The 17,326-nt window shown below is 35.0% G+C and overlaps 1 protein-coding gene across 1 annotated transcript in view; it reads left to right on the top strand.

The window, feature by feature from the left end:
• The window catches only part of tanc1b (tetratricopeptide repeat, ankyrin repeat and coiled-coil containing 1b), a 189,099-nt gene that overhangs the window by 94,488 nt on the left and 77,285 nt on the right, over positions 1-17,326 (top strand). The window contains 3 exon segments of the mRNA XM_048194706.1: positions 5,840-5,961; positions 8,488-8,674; positions 16,063-16,335. Coding sequence (XP_048050663.1) covers positions 5,840-5,961; positions 8,488-8,674; positions 16,063-16,335 — 582 coding nt within the window.

Raw genomic sequence — 17,326 nt, 5'->3', positions numbered from 1 at the left:
TCGCATAAGTACTGGGAAAAAGGTTATATATACCAGATTATATTCAGATATAAACACTGATGTCTACAGAAGCGATCAAAATAGGGTGAATCACCTTTTGAAAGTAACTTGACTCTTTGTTGAAAGTAACTTGATTGTATCAATTATACCATTACACCAGTAGATGACGACAAGTGACTGTTTAAAACAAAATATTTGTCATTGAATCATTAATTTGTTCAAAAACGCTGATTCATCCAGTAAAGTCTTAATGAGCGAGTCATTGAATCATTCATTCAAGAGATTTGTTCAAAAACGCTGATTCATCCAGTAAAGTCTTAATGAGCGAGTCATTGAATCATTCATTCAAGAGATTTGTTCAAAAACGCTGATTCATTCAGTAAAGTCTTAATGAGCGAGTCATTGAATCATTCATTCAAGAGATTTGTTCAAAAACGCTGATTCATCCAGTAAAGTCTTAATGAGCGAGTCATTGAATCATTCATTCAAGAGATTTGTTCAAAAACGCTGATTCATCCAGTAAAGTCTTAATGAGCGAGTCATTGAATCATTCATTCAAGAGATTTGTTCAAAAACGCTGATTCATCCAGTAAAGTCTTAATGAGCGAGTCATTGAATCATTCATTCAAGAGATTTGTTCAAAAACGCTGATTCATCCAGTAAAGTCTTAATAAACGAGTCATTGAATCACTCACTCAAACATTGAAATTAAGTATTTTTTAAAAAAATAGACTGCAGCAATTATCATTTTGTCAGTACCTTAAATAAATTACATGTTATTTTGTTTAGTTGTTTATTTAGAATTGTGGGAGAATTCATAGTGGGAGATATTTGCCTATTTGGAGGCTTTCCTGCCAGGCACTGATTTACAAATTAGTACTGCGCAATGTGACTTGAATTGCGTTTTGCATTTGTGAATCTTATTGTGTGGATTTTGATTGTGCACTTGCAAATCACATTTTGTGAATATGAATTAGCTTATGGCTTTGTGAATTGCTGTTTGCAGCGAATGTGAATTCGCTCATGCGTTTCTGAATCATATTTTGGAAAGAAAGACCCCATACGTGTGTGCTGAATGAGAGGTTTGTGCGAACGGTCTGAATCTACAGGAATTCTTGTTATTAATATGTGTGGCACAGAGATGAGTGAGATGAAAGAGTAATGAAAAATGGAGATTAATAACAAACTCCCCTTCATCTGTTCATTCTCATGATAACATATTCATACTTGCCCTCTGCTTTCACTCCATACAGACTGATGAAATAGTTTGTCATTATTTACACACACTCATGCAAACCTGTATGCTGTTTTTTGTTTTATTTTTAGAAGTTCTATTCTGTCAAATGAAAGAGTTGTGTGAGCAACAGACTGAAATTTGAGTATTTGTTCATAAACTCTCTTAAAGTTTGTGTTTGGTTCTTGCAGCTACTTTTTATTCAGTTGTTTTTTCATCGCTTGAGATTGTCACTTCATTTCTTTTCACATTTATACTCAGTTCTTTAATTTTCTTCTCTTTTATTCATGCTTGTTCAGTGTTTTAATGGTTAATTTTCTCATTCTTTTCTTCCTTTTGTTTGGTTAATCAGCATTTCTCAGTGTTAAAGATGTGTTCAGTCACACGTACACACAGCTGCTGCGTCCTGATGAGAGTGTGTTATTAACGTCCAGTAGCAATGTGGACTGTATGAATGTTCAAATTACTGTCGGTCTCTCGTGTAGGATTGTGAATCAAGATTCGAGGCTTCTTATTCCGAACCAGATTATTTAAAAAACAAATGCAGTTTGAAACTGTGTAAATTTAATCTTAATTGTTACATTCTCAGCATTCTTCTACTGATGTGAATGGAACGACACAGTAAAACAAGCATAATCAGCATTAGATCTGTTGTTATCATGATGACAAGTGCAGATTATTTTCTGTTGATTGTGCTAGCGAATTAACAGTTAACTTGAGCACATGATTCATTGTTTCTTGCATTTTGAAAAAAGTCTTTGCAAAGCACATTTTTATGGTATATAGATTTAAAGGATTAGTTCACTTCAGAATTAAAATTTCCTGATCATTTACTCACCCCCATGTCATCCAAGATGTTCATGTCTTTCTTTCTTCAGTTGAAAAGAAATGAAGGTTTTTGAGGAAAACATTCCAGGATTTTTCTCCATATAGTGGACTTCACTGGGGTTCAACGGGTTGAAGGTCCAAATGTCAGTTTCAGTGCAGCTTCAAAGAGCTCTACATGATCCCAGACGAGGAATAAGAGTCTTATCTAGTAGAGCTGTCAAAAGTACCGACTTCGGTACCTAGTCGGTTCTGAAATTTTAAAAATGTGGCACTTTGAGCGCTGTTGAGCGGATTGGTAAACACCTCTGATTGGCCATTGTGTTCACGTGCTCATCGGATTTGTCTGTGATTGGCTTCAATGATCAACGCTGTAAAAACATTGTAAATAGTCATCAGTGACGCTCTTCACCAATCGCTTACACAGATACACATGGGAGTGTTTGAAAGCAGGTGTCTATCACGGACCAGTCCACTGAGAAATGCCTCCTTTCAAATGCTCCTGCTTTCAAAACAATTCAAACACTTTTGTGTGCTTTCAAATGCTGCCGTGCGTTGATCGTTGTAGCCAATCAATTAATGCATTCCAGCTGAAAGCTCGAGCACCCATAGACTTTAATTTATATACTACCTCTGCTGAAGGATACATGACCCAGAGGAGTGGAGAGAACGGCCTGGAATGTAGGAGGCAACTAAACTGCAGAGATAGGCAGAGGCAGTCCCATGAATCGCTTTATATGTTAAGATAAGTATTTTAAAAGCAATTTGTGCTTGTATAGGAAGCCAATGCAAGTTATAAAGTACTGGGGAGATAAGTTGACGAGCAGTTGTATATGTCAATAGAGAGAGCTGAATTCTGAATGTATTGTATTCTTGATAGACTTGTTTGGGAGACCGACATAAAGTGCATTGCAGTAATCAAGCCGCGACGTAATAAAGGGGTGAATAAGTCTTTCTGCATCCGGCAGCAATAAAGAATGTCAAACTCTGGCGATATTTCTTAGATGGGAAAATGGAGTTTTCTATACCATTTTGATATGGGCATCAAACAATAGTTGTGGGTCAAAGATAACGGACGAGTTAACAAAGTCATTGTCAGTAATCAAATTGGAACTATTAAATTTATGTAAAGCCGTTGGAGTACCGACAAACAGAAGTTCTGTTTTTGTCTCATTGAGCTTAAAGGTCCCGTTTTTCGTGTTTTTTTGAAGCTTTGATTGTGTTTATAGTGTGCAATATAACATGTGTTCATGTTTCGCGTGTAAAAAAACACAGTATTTTTCACATAATTTACTTATCTGTATACCGCTGTTTCCACTGTCATAAAAACGGGCTGATGACTTCCTTGTTCTATGAAGTCCCTCCTTCAGAAATACGTAACGAGTTCTGATTGTGCCAGCGGTTCCTGTGTTGTGATTCGACAGCAGTTTAGCGCATATCTTGCCCGGAAAGGTCACGCCTCTTACCATAACGTGGAGATGCACGCGCTCAGTGTTATTGTAAACATGTCTTTAATTTTACCCTATCAATTTGAGCCGGAATCAGACCCGGTGATTGGACTGCGGGATGAAAATAACAGCGTTTCGACGACATGGCGACAAACACACTCTACAATCGCAACTCTTGTGTATTCCTGTGGGCGGAGGTTAGTCAAAAAACTGTTTTAGTGACGTCATTAAAGAAGGAAGTAGAGGGATGTAGTCCAAACTGGCCGTTCGATGTAGGCGACTTCTGTTAAATAAAATATCTCGCTTGGCATTGAACTTTGAGCTTTAAAATTTTACAGATTTTATTTTTACTCTAACAACAACATTACACACTAACTAAAGTTTGAAACATGGGATCACGAAGAACGGGACCTTTAAGAAAATTGTCATGCATCCAAGCTTTTATCTCATCCAAGCAGGTCGTAAGAGTTGTAACTGCAAGGTTTGGATTAGGGTGCATTGCTGACATAGATCTGTGCATCGTCAGCATAACAGTGAAACCCTAACCCAAACTTGTGGATGATCTCACCCAGGGGCAACATATAAATACTAAACAGGTTGGGCCCAAGTACAGACCCCTGTGGGACACCATGTTTAACTAATGTTGTTTCAGATTGATTTTTCCCCAGACTCACAAACTGAAATCGATTAGTAAGATAAGATGTAAACCATAGACGCAACCTTTCAAGAAGGACATCATGAGATACTGTGTCAAAAGCAGCAGTAATGTCTAATAAGACTAAAATACTGTAATTTACTAATATATAATTAATTGTAAAAAAAAAAGTAATAAAATACTATAATATAATAATACTTTTGACAACTCTATTATTTAGAGAAACGATCAGACATTTTCTAAAAAAAAAAAAAAAAAAAAAAATATACCGCTATTTATATACTTTTAACCACAAATGCTCATTTTGCACTGCTCTAATCGTATCTAATCCAGTGTCTACAATGCGAACATGCAAAGACTAAGTCAAACACCCTTTACAAAAAAGGTAAAACAATGATGTCAACGAGGAGATGGAGTTTTTCGCCCTACCCTGGTACTTCCACCTACGTCACGCGTGACCTTTCCAACATGATTACGTAATGCATGCTGCATTACAGAGCAGTGAAAGATGAGCATTTGTGGTTAAAAAAAATATATAATTTTTTTTATTTTTTTTTTTTTATAAAATGACTGATCGTTTTGCTAGATAAGACTCTTATTCCTCGTCTGGGATCATGTAGAGCTCTTTGAAGCTGCACTGAAACTGATATTTGGACCTTCAACCCGTTGAACCCCAGTGAAGTCCATTATATGGAGAAAAATCCTGGAATGTTTTCCTCAAAAACCTTCATTTCTTTTCGACTGAAGAAAGAAAGACATAAACATTTTGATTGACATTAATTACTCAACCTCATGTCGTTCCACACCCGTAAGACCTTTGTTCATCTTTCGAACACAAATTAAGATTTTTTTCAGATGCCCAGAAAGGTATTAAAACATATTTCAAACAGTTCATGTGACTACAGTGGTTCAACATTAATGTTATGAAGTGACGAGAATACTTTTTGTGCGCCAGAAAAACAAAAAACTACTTTATTCAACAATATCTAGTGATGGGCGATTTGAAAACACTGCTTCATGAAGCTTTGAAGCTTTACTAATCTTTTGTTTCGAATCAGTGGTTCGGAGCGTGTATCAAACTGCCAAAGTCACGTGAACCATTGAAATTTCGAAACGTTTATGACCTAACCCTCATTTACTGAAATCACATGAATTTGGCAGTTGATATACACTCCGAACCACTGATTCGAAACAAAAGATTCGTAAAGCTTCGAAGATTCATGAAGCAATGTTTTGAAATTGCCTAATTAGCATATTCATGGTTTTGTGCATACTCAATTAGGTAAGGGTGTAGAGTTATATTAAAGCCATTTTAAGACATGAAGAAATTATTTTCATGGAAAAATATGTTTAAATATGTAATTTTGTTTGAGTTTTAATCAGTGACTGCAGAGGGACTTTAAGTGTCTTTTAGTGAAAAAGGTTACAGCAAAATGGATTGTTTTTCCTTTAGAATAAGATGCATAATTTACAATAACACCAGGAACATGAATTAAAAAAGTAAATAAGAGTCAGTTTAGGGTTCACAATGGTTTGCATGAATCTGAATCATGACATTCCTTGTCTGTTCCAGCAATTGGCTCTGAATGACTGCGATGCAGTCGCTGGTGTGTGTCTGCGCAGATCCCGTGAGGTCTGTCTCTCTCGTTCACCCGTCTCTCTCTCTCTCTCTTTCAGAGCTGGCCGGTCCAGGCCCCTCCCCCGCCACTCAGGAGTTGATGACACGCTTGGGGTTCTTGCTGGGCGAAGGCATCCCGGGCTCCACGCGCATACCTATGGACGACAAGAATGAAAAAAAGGTATTTTCCGCAGCTGCTGCCAGAGTGAGAGAGGGAGACAGTGAAAACGGTCAGGATTAAAGCTGCATGTTGCTGTCTGTCAGTGTGAGACACAATGAAGAGCGTTTCAGAGCTGGAGTGTGTCTGTGCATGACCACAGTAAGTCATTCCCGTTTGCTCCGAGCCGCTGCATTGCCCACGGTGAGAAACTTGAGTCAGAGGAGTGCGTTAACTTGAGGTCTGGTCCAGAAATAGTTTCGTTCTGTCAGGCTTTCGTTTAGTCTTTGGATGACGAGATAATTAGGCTGAGGCGGTCCGAGCGTCCTTCATGTGTGAAAGACTTTTGTTTAATAAATCATAGTCGTTCGTCGTTCTGAAGGCGTGTGTGGATTGCATGCAGAGGGAAGCAACAATGTGTGTCTTTGAGAGTTGTTAATGATCTGATTTGCGTCGTGTGTTCTTGGACGATGTTGTCCAGTGGGATTCGGTGGATGTCTTTAATCTGTTTCATCAGGGTGCCTTTTGGAAGTTTGTTTTAAAGGAACTTTCATCTCGTTTTGTGACCTTGCCTGACTCACAGTGATGACTCACAGGAGCTGCTGGTGTTTGGGGGTCTGGTTTAGAGAAGGATTCAGGCTGTTTAACAGTCAATGTGATGCTATTTAATTTGATTTTGTATAGATCTATTATGTTATTCATAGGGCTGGCAAACGATTAATCGCATGCAAAATAAAAGTTTGTGTTTACATAATATATGTTTACTGTGTATAATTATTATTATGTATATTTAAATATACACACACACATGTATATATTTAAGAAATATGTGCATGTATATACTGTATATATATTTATATATATTTTACAAATTTTTCTTAAATATATACGTGTGTGTGTGTGTGTATTTATATATGCATAATAATAATTATACACAGTGCACACATATATTATGTAAACACAAACTTTTATTTTGGATGTGATTAATCGTGATTAATTGTTCAAAAATATGTAAAAAAAAAAAAAAAAAAAATCACTCAGTGAGCATATTTTCAAAGTCTGAAATGAAAATAATTTTTAGATTTTTGTGGGTCTTCAAGTCAAAAATGTCATGTGAGGGACAAAAAAATGTAAATATATATAAATAAATGAAAGCTGAAAACCTTAAAGTAGTTTTGCATTATTATCATTATTAATGATAATAATAAAAATAATAAGTAGATTTATATTTAAATATTAATATATAAATATCTGTGTGGTGTAATCAAGCCATTTTGTTGACAAGAAACTATTAAAACAATTTTATTATATATGTATTATATTTATATTTTATGGTTTTATAATTAAATATTCATGTGTAAATATCAGGTATTGTTACTTATCGTTATTATTATATAAAAAATTGTATTACATTATTATTATTATTTATACATTATTAATATTATTATAATTAATAACAGTGAAGTGGCTTTGTATTTAAGTATTAATATTTAAATATCCGTATGGTGTAATTAACATGCATGAAGCCATTTTGTTGTCATGTGACAAGAAACCCTTAAAACAGGAAATGACATAGAGAGCCACTGTATGTCATGTCAGTAGTTTTTTTTTTTTTTTTTTTTAATTTTGAATGAAGATGCTTATGGCTGCCCCCACCTAAAGATCTTTCTAGTCGACTAGTAGTCATACATTTAAGCCATTAGTCGACTAATCGCATGTTTATATTATATACTGGGGGGATATTAAATCATAATGAGCGTTTAATATAATTAGGTGTAATATAAAGCCTAAAGCGCACGCTTAAAGCTTGCCGCAAAGCACTGAAAAAATATAATAATTATGAATCTGTTGGAAAAAAAGAGCAAGGAGATATTTTACTTATTAATAAACTGTTGTTTTCTTAATTGGTGTCGGCTTATACTGTATGGATTACATAAGCAGAGAGTATTTGTTTTTTATTTGAATTGGTTTGTTTAAAAGTAGACATTCCTATACACTGAGTTTCGGTTCATTTTTGTGATGCGTTCCAGTTCACGGAGACCAAGACGGCAGAAAGTGCATCCTTTTATTTTACAAAAGCACAGATTTTTGTTGTTTCAAGTGATGTATTACTGTTATCTGTATGACCAAAAATGATGGGGTGTTTTAAGTTGTTTCCGCTGTTATCAGGAAAAAACTGCAAGTGATCGCGCCGGCGCCTCCATGTCATGCATTAAGCGTTTTATACTTTCGCTTCCACACTTCACACAAACACTTGGATATGCGCCTTTGGATGAGGATCTGGTGGGATGTCAAGGTTTTTTTGCCTTAGCTGTTTATGTCTGCTGGTGGGTTTTATTTGGATGAAGAGAAACATTGGACTCTGGGATTGATTTAGATGTGTGCTGTATTAAAGTCAGCATTCACTGTTGGTGTTATATTCTGTTTTTTCTCTCTCTCTCATCTCTCTTCTGCCCTTCCATATAACACAGATAACAAAGATAGCAGTGTTTGGATTATTATACTTATACTCCATTAACATCAGCATATCTCTCTGTTCTTTCTCTGCAGTGTCCAGTAAATCAGAGTATCAGTCCATGTTCTACTCTGACCAGCAGCACAGCGTCTCCATGTACAGACAGCCCCTGTTCCACCTTAAACGGTAACAGCAGCCGGCCGCCGGTCGCCCACCGCAGCCCGTGTGGAACCATCACCAGCCCCAGCTCCACCCTCGAGAGCAAAGACAGCGGCATCATTGGTGAGATACACACACATCATCTTCTTTTTCTTTTTTTTAAGATTTAATTTTTTTGGCCTTTTATTATGATAGGACATTATGTAGACAGGAAGTGGGAGAGAGAGGGGGACGGATCGGGAAAAGTCCACGAGCCAGGACTTGAACTTGGGTCGCCCGAAGTGCAACTGTGCTATATGTTGGCGCGCTGCCCAATGGGCATCTCGGCGCCGTCACACACGTCTCATCTTAAAATCCAAACACATTTTACCCATACATTTTTATTACCATAATGTGAAAAAAATCTTGTTACCATAAAATCTAATTCAATGAAAGTCATTCAGTCTGGACAGAATATTTTATTAATAATTTTTTAATTAAAATCAGCATAATTTAGTCCAAAAATACTGCCATTATATGAATACTTACAAATTTAATTTCAAAAAATAATTTAAATAAATATCTTAGGACCCACTTTATATTAAGTGGCCTTAACTACTATGTACTTAAATTTAAATTAATCATTTGATACAATGCACTTATTGTGTACATACATGTTTTTACATTGTACTTATATTTTAAAAACACCTGCATGTAATTACATCTGTAATTAATTTCTGTAATTACATTTATAGTTACACTGTTGACCCATCCCTTAACCCTTACCCCTACCCTTAAACCTACCCATACCACCAAAGCTTTCCCTAACCTTACCCGTACCACACCTCAATAGCAGCAAAAGTGATTTGCAATTCAATATGAACCCAATAAGTACATTGTACTTATTTTTTGATGTAAGTACATAGTAGTTAAGGCCACTTAATATAAAGTGGGACCATATCTTAATATCTTAAATAAATATTGATCCATTGCAACAATGGAAATGAGCATTACAGGCCCTAGTTTCTGAGAAAATTTAATTTTCTTTCAGTTCACTCTATGTTCCTGTCCTCCTGTCATTCAGGAGTAATTAATAATAATTAATAATAATAATAATTATTTATTTATGTATTTATTATTAATAACAGTGAAGCAGTTTTATTTTTGTATTATTATTACTATACTGTAAATCATTCATAAATAGTACTGTCCCCAAAATAAGAAAAGGGATTATGCCATATTTTAGCAAATCATATTTAGCATATCATATTTTATCATATCATATTTTACATAAAGAATATTAAGCCTATTGTGATAAAATATAATTTTCATTGTTCTAATGCAAATATATATATATATATATATGTATATATGTATATGTATATATGTGTGTGTGTGTGTGTATATATGTGTGTGTGTGTGTGTGTGTGTGTGTGTGTATATATAAATTTAATTATTTAGAATTGATTATTTTATTAGATTTTTCACATTAAATTATTTTCATAATTAAATAGATAATTAGATAATTATATATTTTTCACATTGTGGTAATGAGAATTTGCTGGGAAAATGTGCTAATTTTTGGATTTTGGTGTAAAATATGACCTGAGCATTTCTGTGTCACCCAATAACTGAAAATCTGCCACATCATCACCAGATTTGCATCTTCATCACCCCATTAAAACACCCCCATCCCATCATCCTCTGCTGCGCTGGCTTTGGTATCTCTGTGTCCCTGCTCCATTTTGTGGAGATTGAGAGCGAGCTGAAATCACGGCCCATGTTGGCCTGTAGATCTAAACGTGGGGTGTTCGCAGGATGAGGTGTTGAGACAGCTTGGCCGCTTCAGAAAGTCGATTTTGAGCTCCGCTCTGAATTTTTTTGGTTGCAGATAGAAAGATTAAACATTTCTCGATGAATTATGCAGCATTGCAGGCTGGCAGTCCTAGTTTCTGAGGAAATATCGGATAAGATGTGTTAATACCACAAAGTTGTAGTTAGAAATGGGGTCTGACCCTGAATTATAGCCAATTTTAATTCGCTTTCAGTTCTTGCAAGATGTTTATTTTGGCTTCTAGACATAGCTACACATAAGAAGCATAACACATTTCTGTGTAAATCATTTGTTAAATCTATTCTTGCATGAATTGTGAAGAATTGTTTTGGAAATGGTTTCGTTCTGCTGGTGTTTCATGCATTAAGCCCGTTGTCAGTGTCGAGTTTTAGGATGAGAGAAAGGCTCTGAAGGAGGTCTGGAACATGTTTCCAGCGGGTGATGTTGGTTTGTTGATGTAGAGGAGCGTGTTTGGCCCGTGTGACCCGTTCAGGATGTGATTAATGCTCTCATGACTTTGAAGTTTGTGAAGACTTTTGTCAGGAAGAAATAGTTCAGAAACAGTGTAATGATGCTGTGAACAGCTGTTTAGAGACGCACGTGTGCTCATATACAGTGAGATCCACACGTTTGAACATCTGGCTGCTCTTCTTTCATTTAAACCTGGAAATAAACAGCGTTTGAGGATTTGTGATGAAAATGAAAAAGATACATTTAAAAGGTTCTATCTATCTATCTATTGATCGTTCATTCTATTTATCTATTGTTCGTTCGTTTGTTCTATTTGTCTATCATTTGTTCGTTCCTTTGTTCTGTCTGTTTGTCTATCGTTCGTTCGTTCTATTTGTCTATCATTCTTTCGTTCGTTCGTTTTGTTTGTCTATTGTTCGTTCGTTCGCTCATTCTCTTTGTCTATCGTGCTATATATCGTTCTATTTGTCTATTCTTCATTCATTAGTTCATTCAATCATTCATTCTATCTGTCTATCATCTATCGATCGTTCATTCATTCGTTCGTTTTATGTCTATCATTCATTCGTTCGTTTGTTCTGTCTAATTGTCTATATATCTATTGTCCTATCTGTCTATCGTTCATTCATTCATTCTCTTTCATTCGTTCAATCTATTTGTCTCTCTTTTGTTCATTCGTTCTGTCTGTTTGTCTATTGTTCGTTTGTTCGTTCAGTGTATTTGTCTAACTTTCATTTGTTCATTCGTTTTATTTGTCTATTGTTCGTTTGTTCATTCTATCGTACATTCTATCTATCTTTCTATCTACTGTTTGTTTGTTTGTTCGTTTGTTCGTTCACTCTATCGTTCGTTCTTTCATTCCATCTATCTATCTATCTATCTATAATCTATCTATCTATCTATCTATTTAATGTTCGTTCGTTCATTCTATTGTTTGTTCTTTCGTTCATTCTATCTATCTATCTATCTATCTATCTGTTGTTCTATCGTTCCATCATTCTATCTATCTATTGTTCGTTCTTTCGTTCATTCTATCTATCTATCTGTTCTATCGTTCCATCATTCTATCTATCTATTGTTCATTCTTTTGTTCATTCTATCTATTGTTCTATCTATTGTTCTATCATTCCATCGTTCTATCTGTCTATCGTTCATTCGTTCTATCATTCATTCATTCTATCTATCTATTATTCGTTCGTTCTTTATCGTACTATCTTTTGATCTATCCATCTAGCATTCTATCTATTGTTCGTTCATTCATTCCATCATCTATCGTTCATTTGTTTATTCTATCTGTCTGTCTGTCTATCTATCGTCCTATCTGTCTATCGTTCATTCGTTCATTCTGTCGTTCATTCTCTTTCGTTCGTTCAATCTATTTGTCTCTCTTTTATTCATTCGTTCTGTCTATTTGTCTATTGTTCGTTTGTTCGTTCAGTGTATTTGTCTAACTTTCATTTGTTCATTCGTTTTATTTGTCTATTGTTCGTTTGTTCATTCTATCGTACATTCTATCTATCTTTCTATCTACTGTTTGTTTGTTTGTTCGTTTGTTCGTTCACTCTATCGTTCGTTCTTTCATTCCATCTATCTATCTATCTATAATCTATCTATCTATCTATCTATTTAATGTTCGTTCGTTCATTCTATTGTTTGTTCTTTCGTTCATTCTATCTATCTATCTATCTATCTATCTATCTATCTATCTATCTATCTATCTATCTGTTGTTCTATCGTTCCATCATTCTATCTATCTATTGTTCGTTCTTTCGTTCATTCTATCTATCTGTTGTTCTATCGTTCCATCATTCTATCTATCTATTGTTCATTCTTTTGTTCATTCTATCTATTGTTCTATCTATTGTTCTATCATTCCATCGTTCTATCTGTCTATCGTTCATTCGTTCTATCATTCATTCATTCTATCTATCTATTATTCGTTCGTTCTTTATCGTACTATCTTTCGATCTATCCATCTAGCATTCTATCTATTGTTCGTTCATTCATTCCATCATCTATCGTTCATTTGTTTATTCTATCTGTCTGTCTGTCTATCTATCGTCCTATCTGTCTATCGTTCATTCCATCATCTATCGTTCATTCGTTCATTCTGTCGTTCATTCTCTTTCGTTCGTTCAATCTGTTTGTCTCTCTTTTATTCATTCGTTCTGTCTATTTGTCTATTGTACGTTTGTTCGTTCAGTGTATTTGTCTAACGTTCATTTGTTCATTCGTTTTATTTGTCTATTGTTCGTTTGTTCATTCTATAGTACATTCTATCTATCTATCTTTCTATCTACTGTTTGTTTGTTCATTCATTTGTTCGTTCACTCTATCGTTCGTTCTTTTGTTCTATCTATCTATAATCTATCTATCTATTTAATGTTCGTTCGTTCATTCTATTGTTTGTTCTTTCGTTCATTCTATCTATCTATCTATCTATCTATCTATCTGTTGTTCTATTGTTCCATCATTCTATCTATCTATTGTTCATTCTTTTGTTCATTCTATCTATTGTTCTATCTATTGTTCTATCATTCCATCGTTCTATCTGTCTATCATTCATTCGTTCTATCATTCATTCATTCTATCTATCTATTATTCGTTCGTTCTTTATCGTACTATCTTTCGATCTATCCATCTAGCATTCTATCTATTGTTCGTTCATTCATTCCATCATCTATCGTTCATTTGTTTATTCTATCTGTCTGTCTGTCTGTCTATCTATCGTCCTATCTGTCTATCGTTCATTCGTTCATTCTGTCGTTCATTCTCTTTCGTTCGTTCAATCTATTTGTCTCTCTTTTATTCATTCGTTCTGTCTATTTGTCTATTGTTCGTTTGTTCGTTCAGTGTATTTGTCTAACGTTCATTTGTTCATTCGTTTTATTTGTCTATTGTTCGTTTGTTCATTCTATCGTACATTCTATCTATCTATCTTTCTATCTACTGTTTGTTTGTTCATTCATTTGTTCGTTCACTCTATCTATCGTTCGTTCTTTTGTTCTATCTATCTATAATCTATCTATCTATTTAATGTTTGTTCATTCATTCTATTGTTTGTTCTTTTGTTCTATCTATCTATCTATCTATCTATCTATCTATAATCTATCTATCTATTTAATGTTTGTTCGTTCATTCTATTGTTCGTTCTTTCGTTCATTCTATCTATCTATCTGTTGTTCTGTCGTTCCATCATTCTATCTATCTATTGTTCATTCTTTTGTTCATTCTATCTATTGTTCTATCTATTGTTCTATCATTCCATCGTTCTATCTGTCTATCGTTCATTCGTTCTATCATTCATTCATTCTATCTATCTATTATTCGTTCGTTCTTTCTATCGTACTATCTATCGATCTATCCATCTAGCATTCTATCTATTGTTCGTTCATTCATTCCATCATCTATCATTCATTTGTTTATTCTATCTATCTATCTATCTATCTATCTATCTATCTATCTATCTGTCTGTCTCTCTATCGTTCTATCGCTCTATCTGTCTATGTGGATATTTAGACCCTATTGTATAAGCGTGTCTGTATGTGTTCAAGCACTGACACATGACACATGCAGCTGTTGTCATGCGTGTTATTTAGTAATAAACTCAGGAGCTGAAATTAAACCCACAGATTCGTCCGTCTCCCTCAGATCACTGAACAAACACGTGCATGAATTCAGACACTCTCGTTTGTCTCTATTGGTTCAGTGAGAGTTATTATTATTATTATTATTATTATTATTATTATAAAAAGTTATTAGCATAGATAGCAGACACTGATCCATCCCGATGCTGCGTGTCAGTAACGGTCAGTTTGTAATGATGTTGTGGAGGGATGAAATCAGGCTAATGCTCATTAGCAGGATACTAAATGTGGAGTGAAACGGCGATCAGGTGAATGTGTTGATAAGGTCAGTGGTGACTCATCAGTGTTTATCACATGAGTTATGATGGTCATCTGAGATTCTGACGTCTTTCTTTTTCTGACCTTTTTCATTTACAAGCTCTCCTGTTTGCCACTCTTCATCTTTGCCTTTGTCAGGGGATGTGTGAAGATTGACTTTATTTTATTTCTAAATGAGCTCCCATGCTGCAGATTAGCACAGACCGCAATGATAAAACAACAATTTATTTAATTATTAATAAATATTTATTTATGGCCACTATGACGATATATACATATTGTAGAGATGCTTTTCTCTCTCTCTCTCTCTCTCTCTCTCTGTATATATATATATATATTTATATATAATTTTAGTATAGTTGAGATACTGTTATAGTTTTTATTAATATTTTGAATTAGTTTCACTTTAATTTTAATTAAAATTTTTCATGATTTTTTTGACATCAGCTTTAGTTTTTTTGTTTTATTTTTTTTAAATGTGTCTATATAGTTTTTATTAATTTAGTACAAGTTAAAATAAATGAAGTGAATGTTTAAGTTTTTTATATTTTGTTTTATTTCAGTTAGTTTATATTATTTAAATGTACAAAAATGCTTAAAGTTTTAGTTGACTATAATAACCCTGATATATACAAAGTGGAGTGGTATAGCAGCCAGTCATAAAATAATAACATATTATTTATTTTAAAATAACATGTATTTATTTATTCCCATTTTGATTAGGCCTGTGCAATATGGACAATCACGATTTTTTTTTTGCGATTGTTTTTCAGTATTGTTTTTAAAATAATATTTCCTTGTCTTATTGTTTCTCATCATTGTCTACTTATATTATCTCTTCCCTGTTAATTGTTCACTGTAAAGCATCCTTGAGCTCTGGAAAGGCGCTATATAAATAAAACTTATTATTATTATTATTGACGATATTTGTGGGCACCATATTTTTTGCATAAAAATGTACGTTACGTATGATACATGATGGCTTTCATCATTTCTTTATGCCTTTTAGAACTCTTCATGTTGTGCAGTTTGCAAATGTCTGTATTATTAATTTTTGTTCACCTGTGCCATTATTTTTCTATGCAAACGCACGCTAGATGGACGTCTTTAACCATTGCGCTCACGTCTTTTGCAGCATCTCATGCATGACACACCATTTCTAGACAGCGCTCGGGGTAAAAATTGTAAAAGATCGACTTCTCTAGAACTGCAAAAACGCAATTTAAATCAGAATCAATTTCAATGATTGAATCAGAATCATATGTGCAAACAGCATCAATAATATTTTAAGTTGTCATCTCGTCTCTGTTTCTCTCGTCCAGCCACCATCACCAGCTCATCAGAGAATGACGACCGCAGCGGCTCCAGTCTGGAGTGGGGTAAGGAGGGCAGTATAAGGAGCAGCGGTCAGCATGTGCTGGCACAGACGGCCACACGGGCAGACACGTGCTCTCCTGTGGCCGAGGAAGAAGCGTCAACGTCCGGGACAGAGGTACGGATCGTCTCCGCGTCTAAGAAGACTTCTGAGGGACCCATCCACTATTCCACACAAAACTCGTCCAGTCTGATGATGCCTCGGCCCAACTCAGTCGCAGGTAAGAGAGATCAAAACAACAGCTGATTGCGTTTACCATCAGGGTCATCCTGTGATTCCCGAGGTGATGAGTGACGCATGACTGCTGGAATGAAGGGAAGCAGAGACTCATGGGAAGACATTGCCGCCACTTTAGGAGAGTGTGTTGTAGATTGTGAGAGCGCACATTATCAGGACACACATTCTTTCTCCTGTTGCTCCTTGAGGAAGCAGATACGTCGGGCAGCTGTTGTGTGTGTGTGTTGGTTGTTGGCTGGCTTCTGTCTTTAGCATCAGATCCACATTCCTCAGGCTGGTCCGACTGATCACGTGATCTTTCCCACTTCTCTGTCAGTTGGGTGAATGTTGCAAAAACTTGTTGAATTTCACACCGAAATCAATCATTATTTTCATGACAATTAAGCGTGTTTCTCACAAAAATACTGTAATGCAAGCAAAGCATTTTCTTTGTTGTAATTTCATAAAAATATATTATTTAAACTGTAAAGTCTTTATACATCATGGTGATATTTGTTGTACTGCCTTTAAAGTCAACATGATACACCAATTCATAACCATTTTAATAGAGAATTAAAAGTGACATTTCAATTAAATACTGTGAAGAAAAAGAATTTGGGGCCAATTTGTCAAGAAAATAAATGCTCATGTTGTTTCATGATTATAATTTTAGAGAATCGTCTTGATTTTTGTGGTGTTTGTATGAATATGAGGCTTCTAGTTCTCTCAGAAACCCAATGCTGGTGATGAACGCTGATGTTTTTAATGTCTGCAGAAGCAGGTGTTTTTGTGAGAGATGAATGTGTGTGTTTGGTTTATTTTGATGCAAGGTAAGAAACGCTTCTCATAAAAAGCCGCCAGTCATTAAACTGAGCGAGTCGATGTGAAACAATAAAAGCCGGTTGGCACCATAAAGCATGTGCAGTTGTCAAGGTTAGAGTATGTTTTCTTTAGACAGTGAGTGTGTGTGTGTGTGTGTGTGTGTTCACATTTTC

The sequence above is a fragment of the Megalobrama amblycephala genome, linkage group LG6 (genome assembly GCF_018812025.1).
Source record: "Megalobrama amblycephala isolate DHTTF-2021 linkage group LG6, ASM1881202v1, whole genome shotgun sequence".
Classification (NCBI taxonomy): Eukaryota; Metazoa; Chordata; class Actinopteri; order Cypriniformes; family Xenocyprididae; genus Megalobrama; species Megalobrama amblycephala.
Note: the sequence above shows the minus strand (reverse complement) of the source record. Positions and strands in the feature narration are given on the sequence as shown.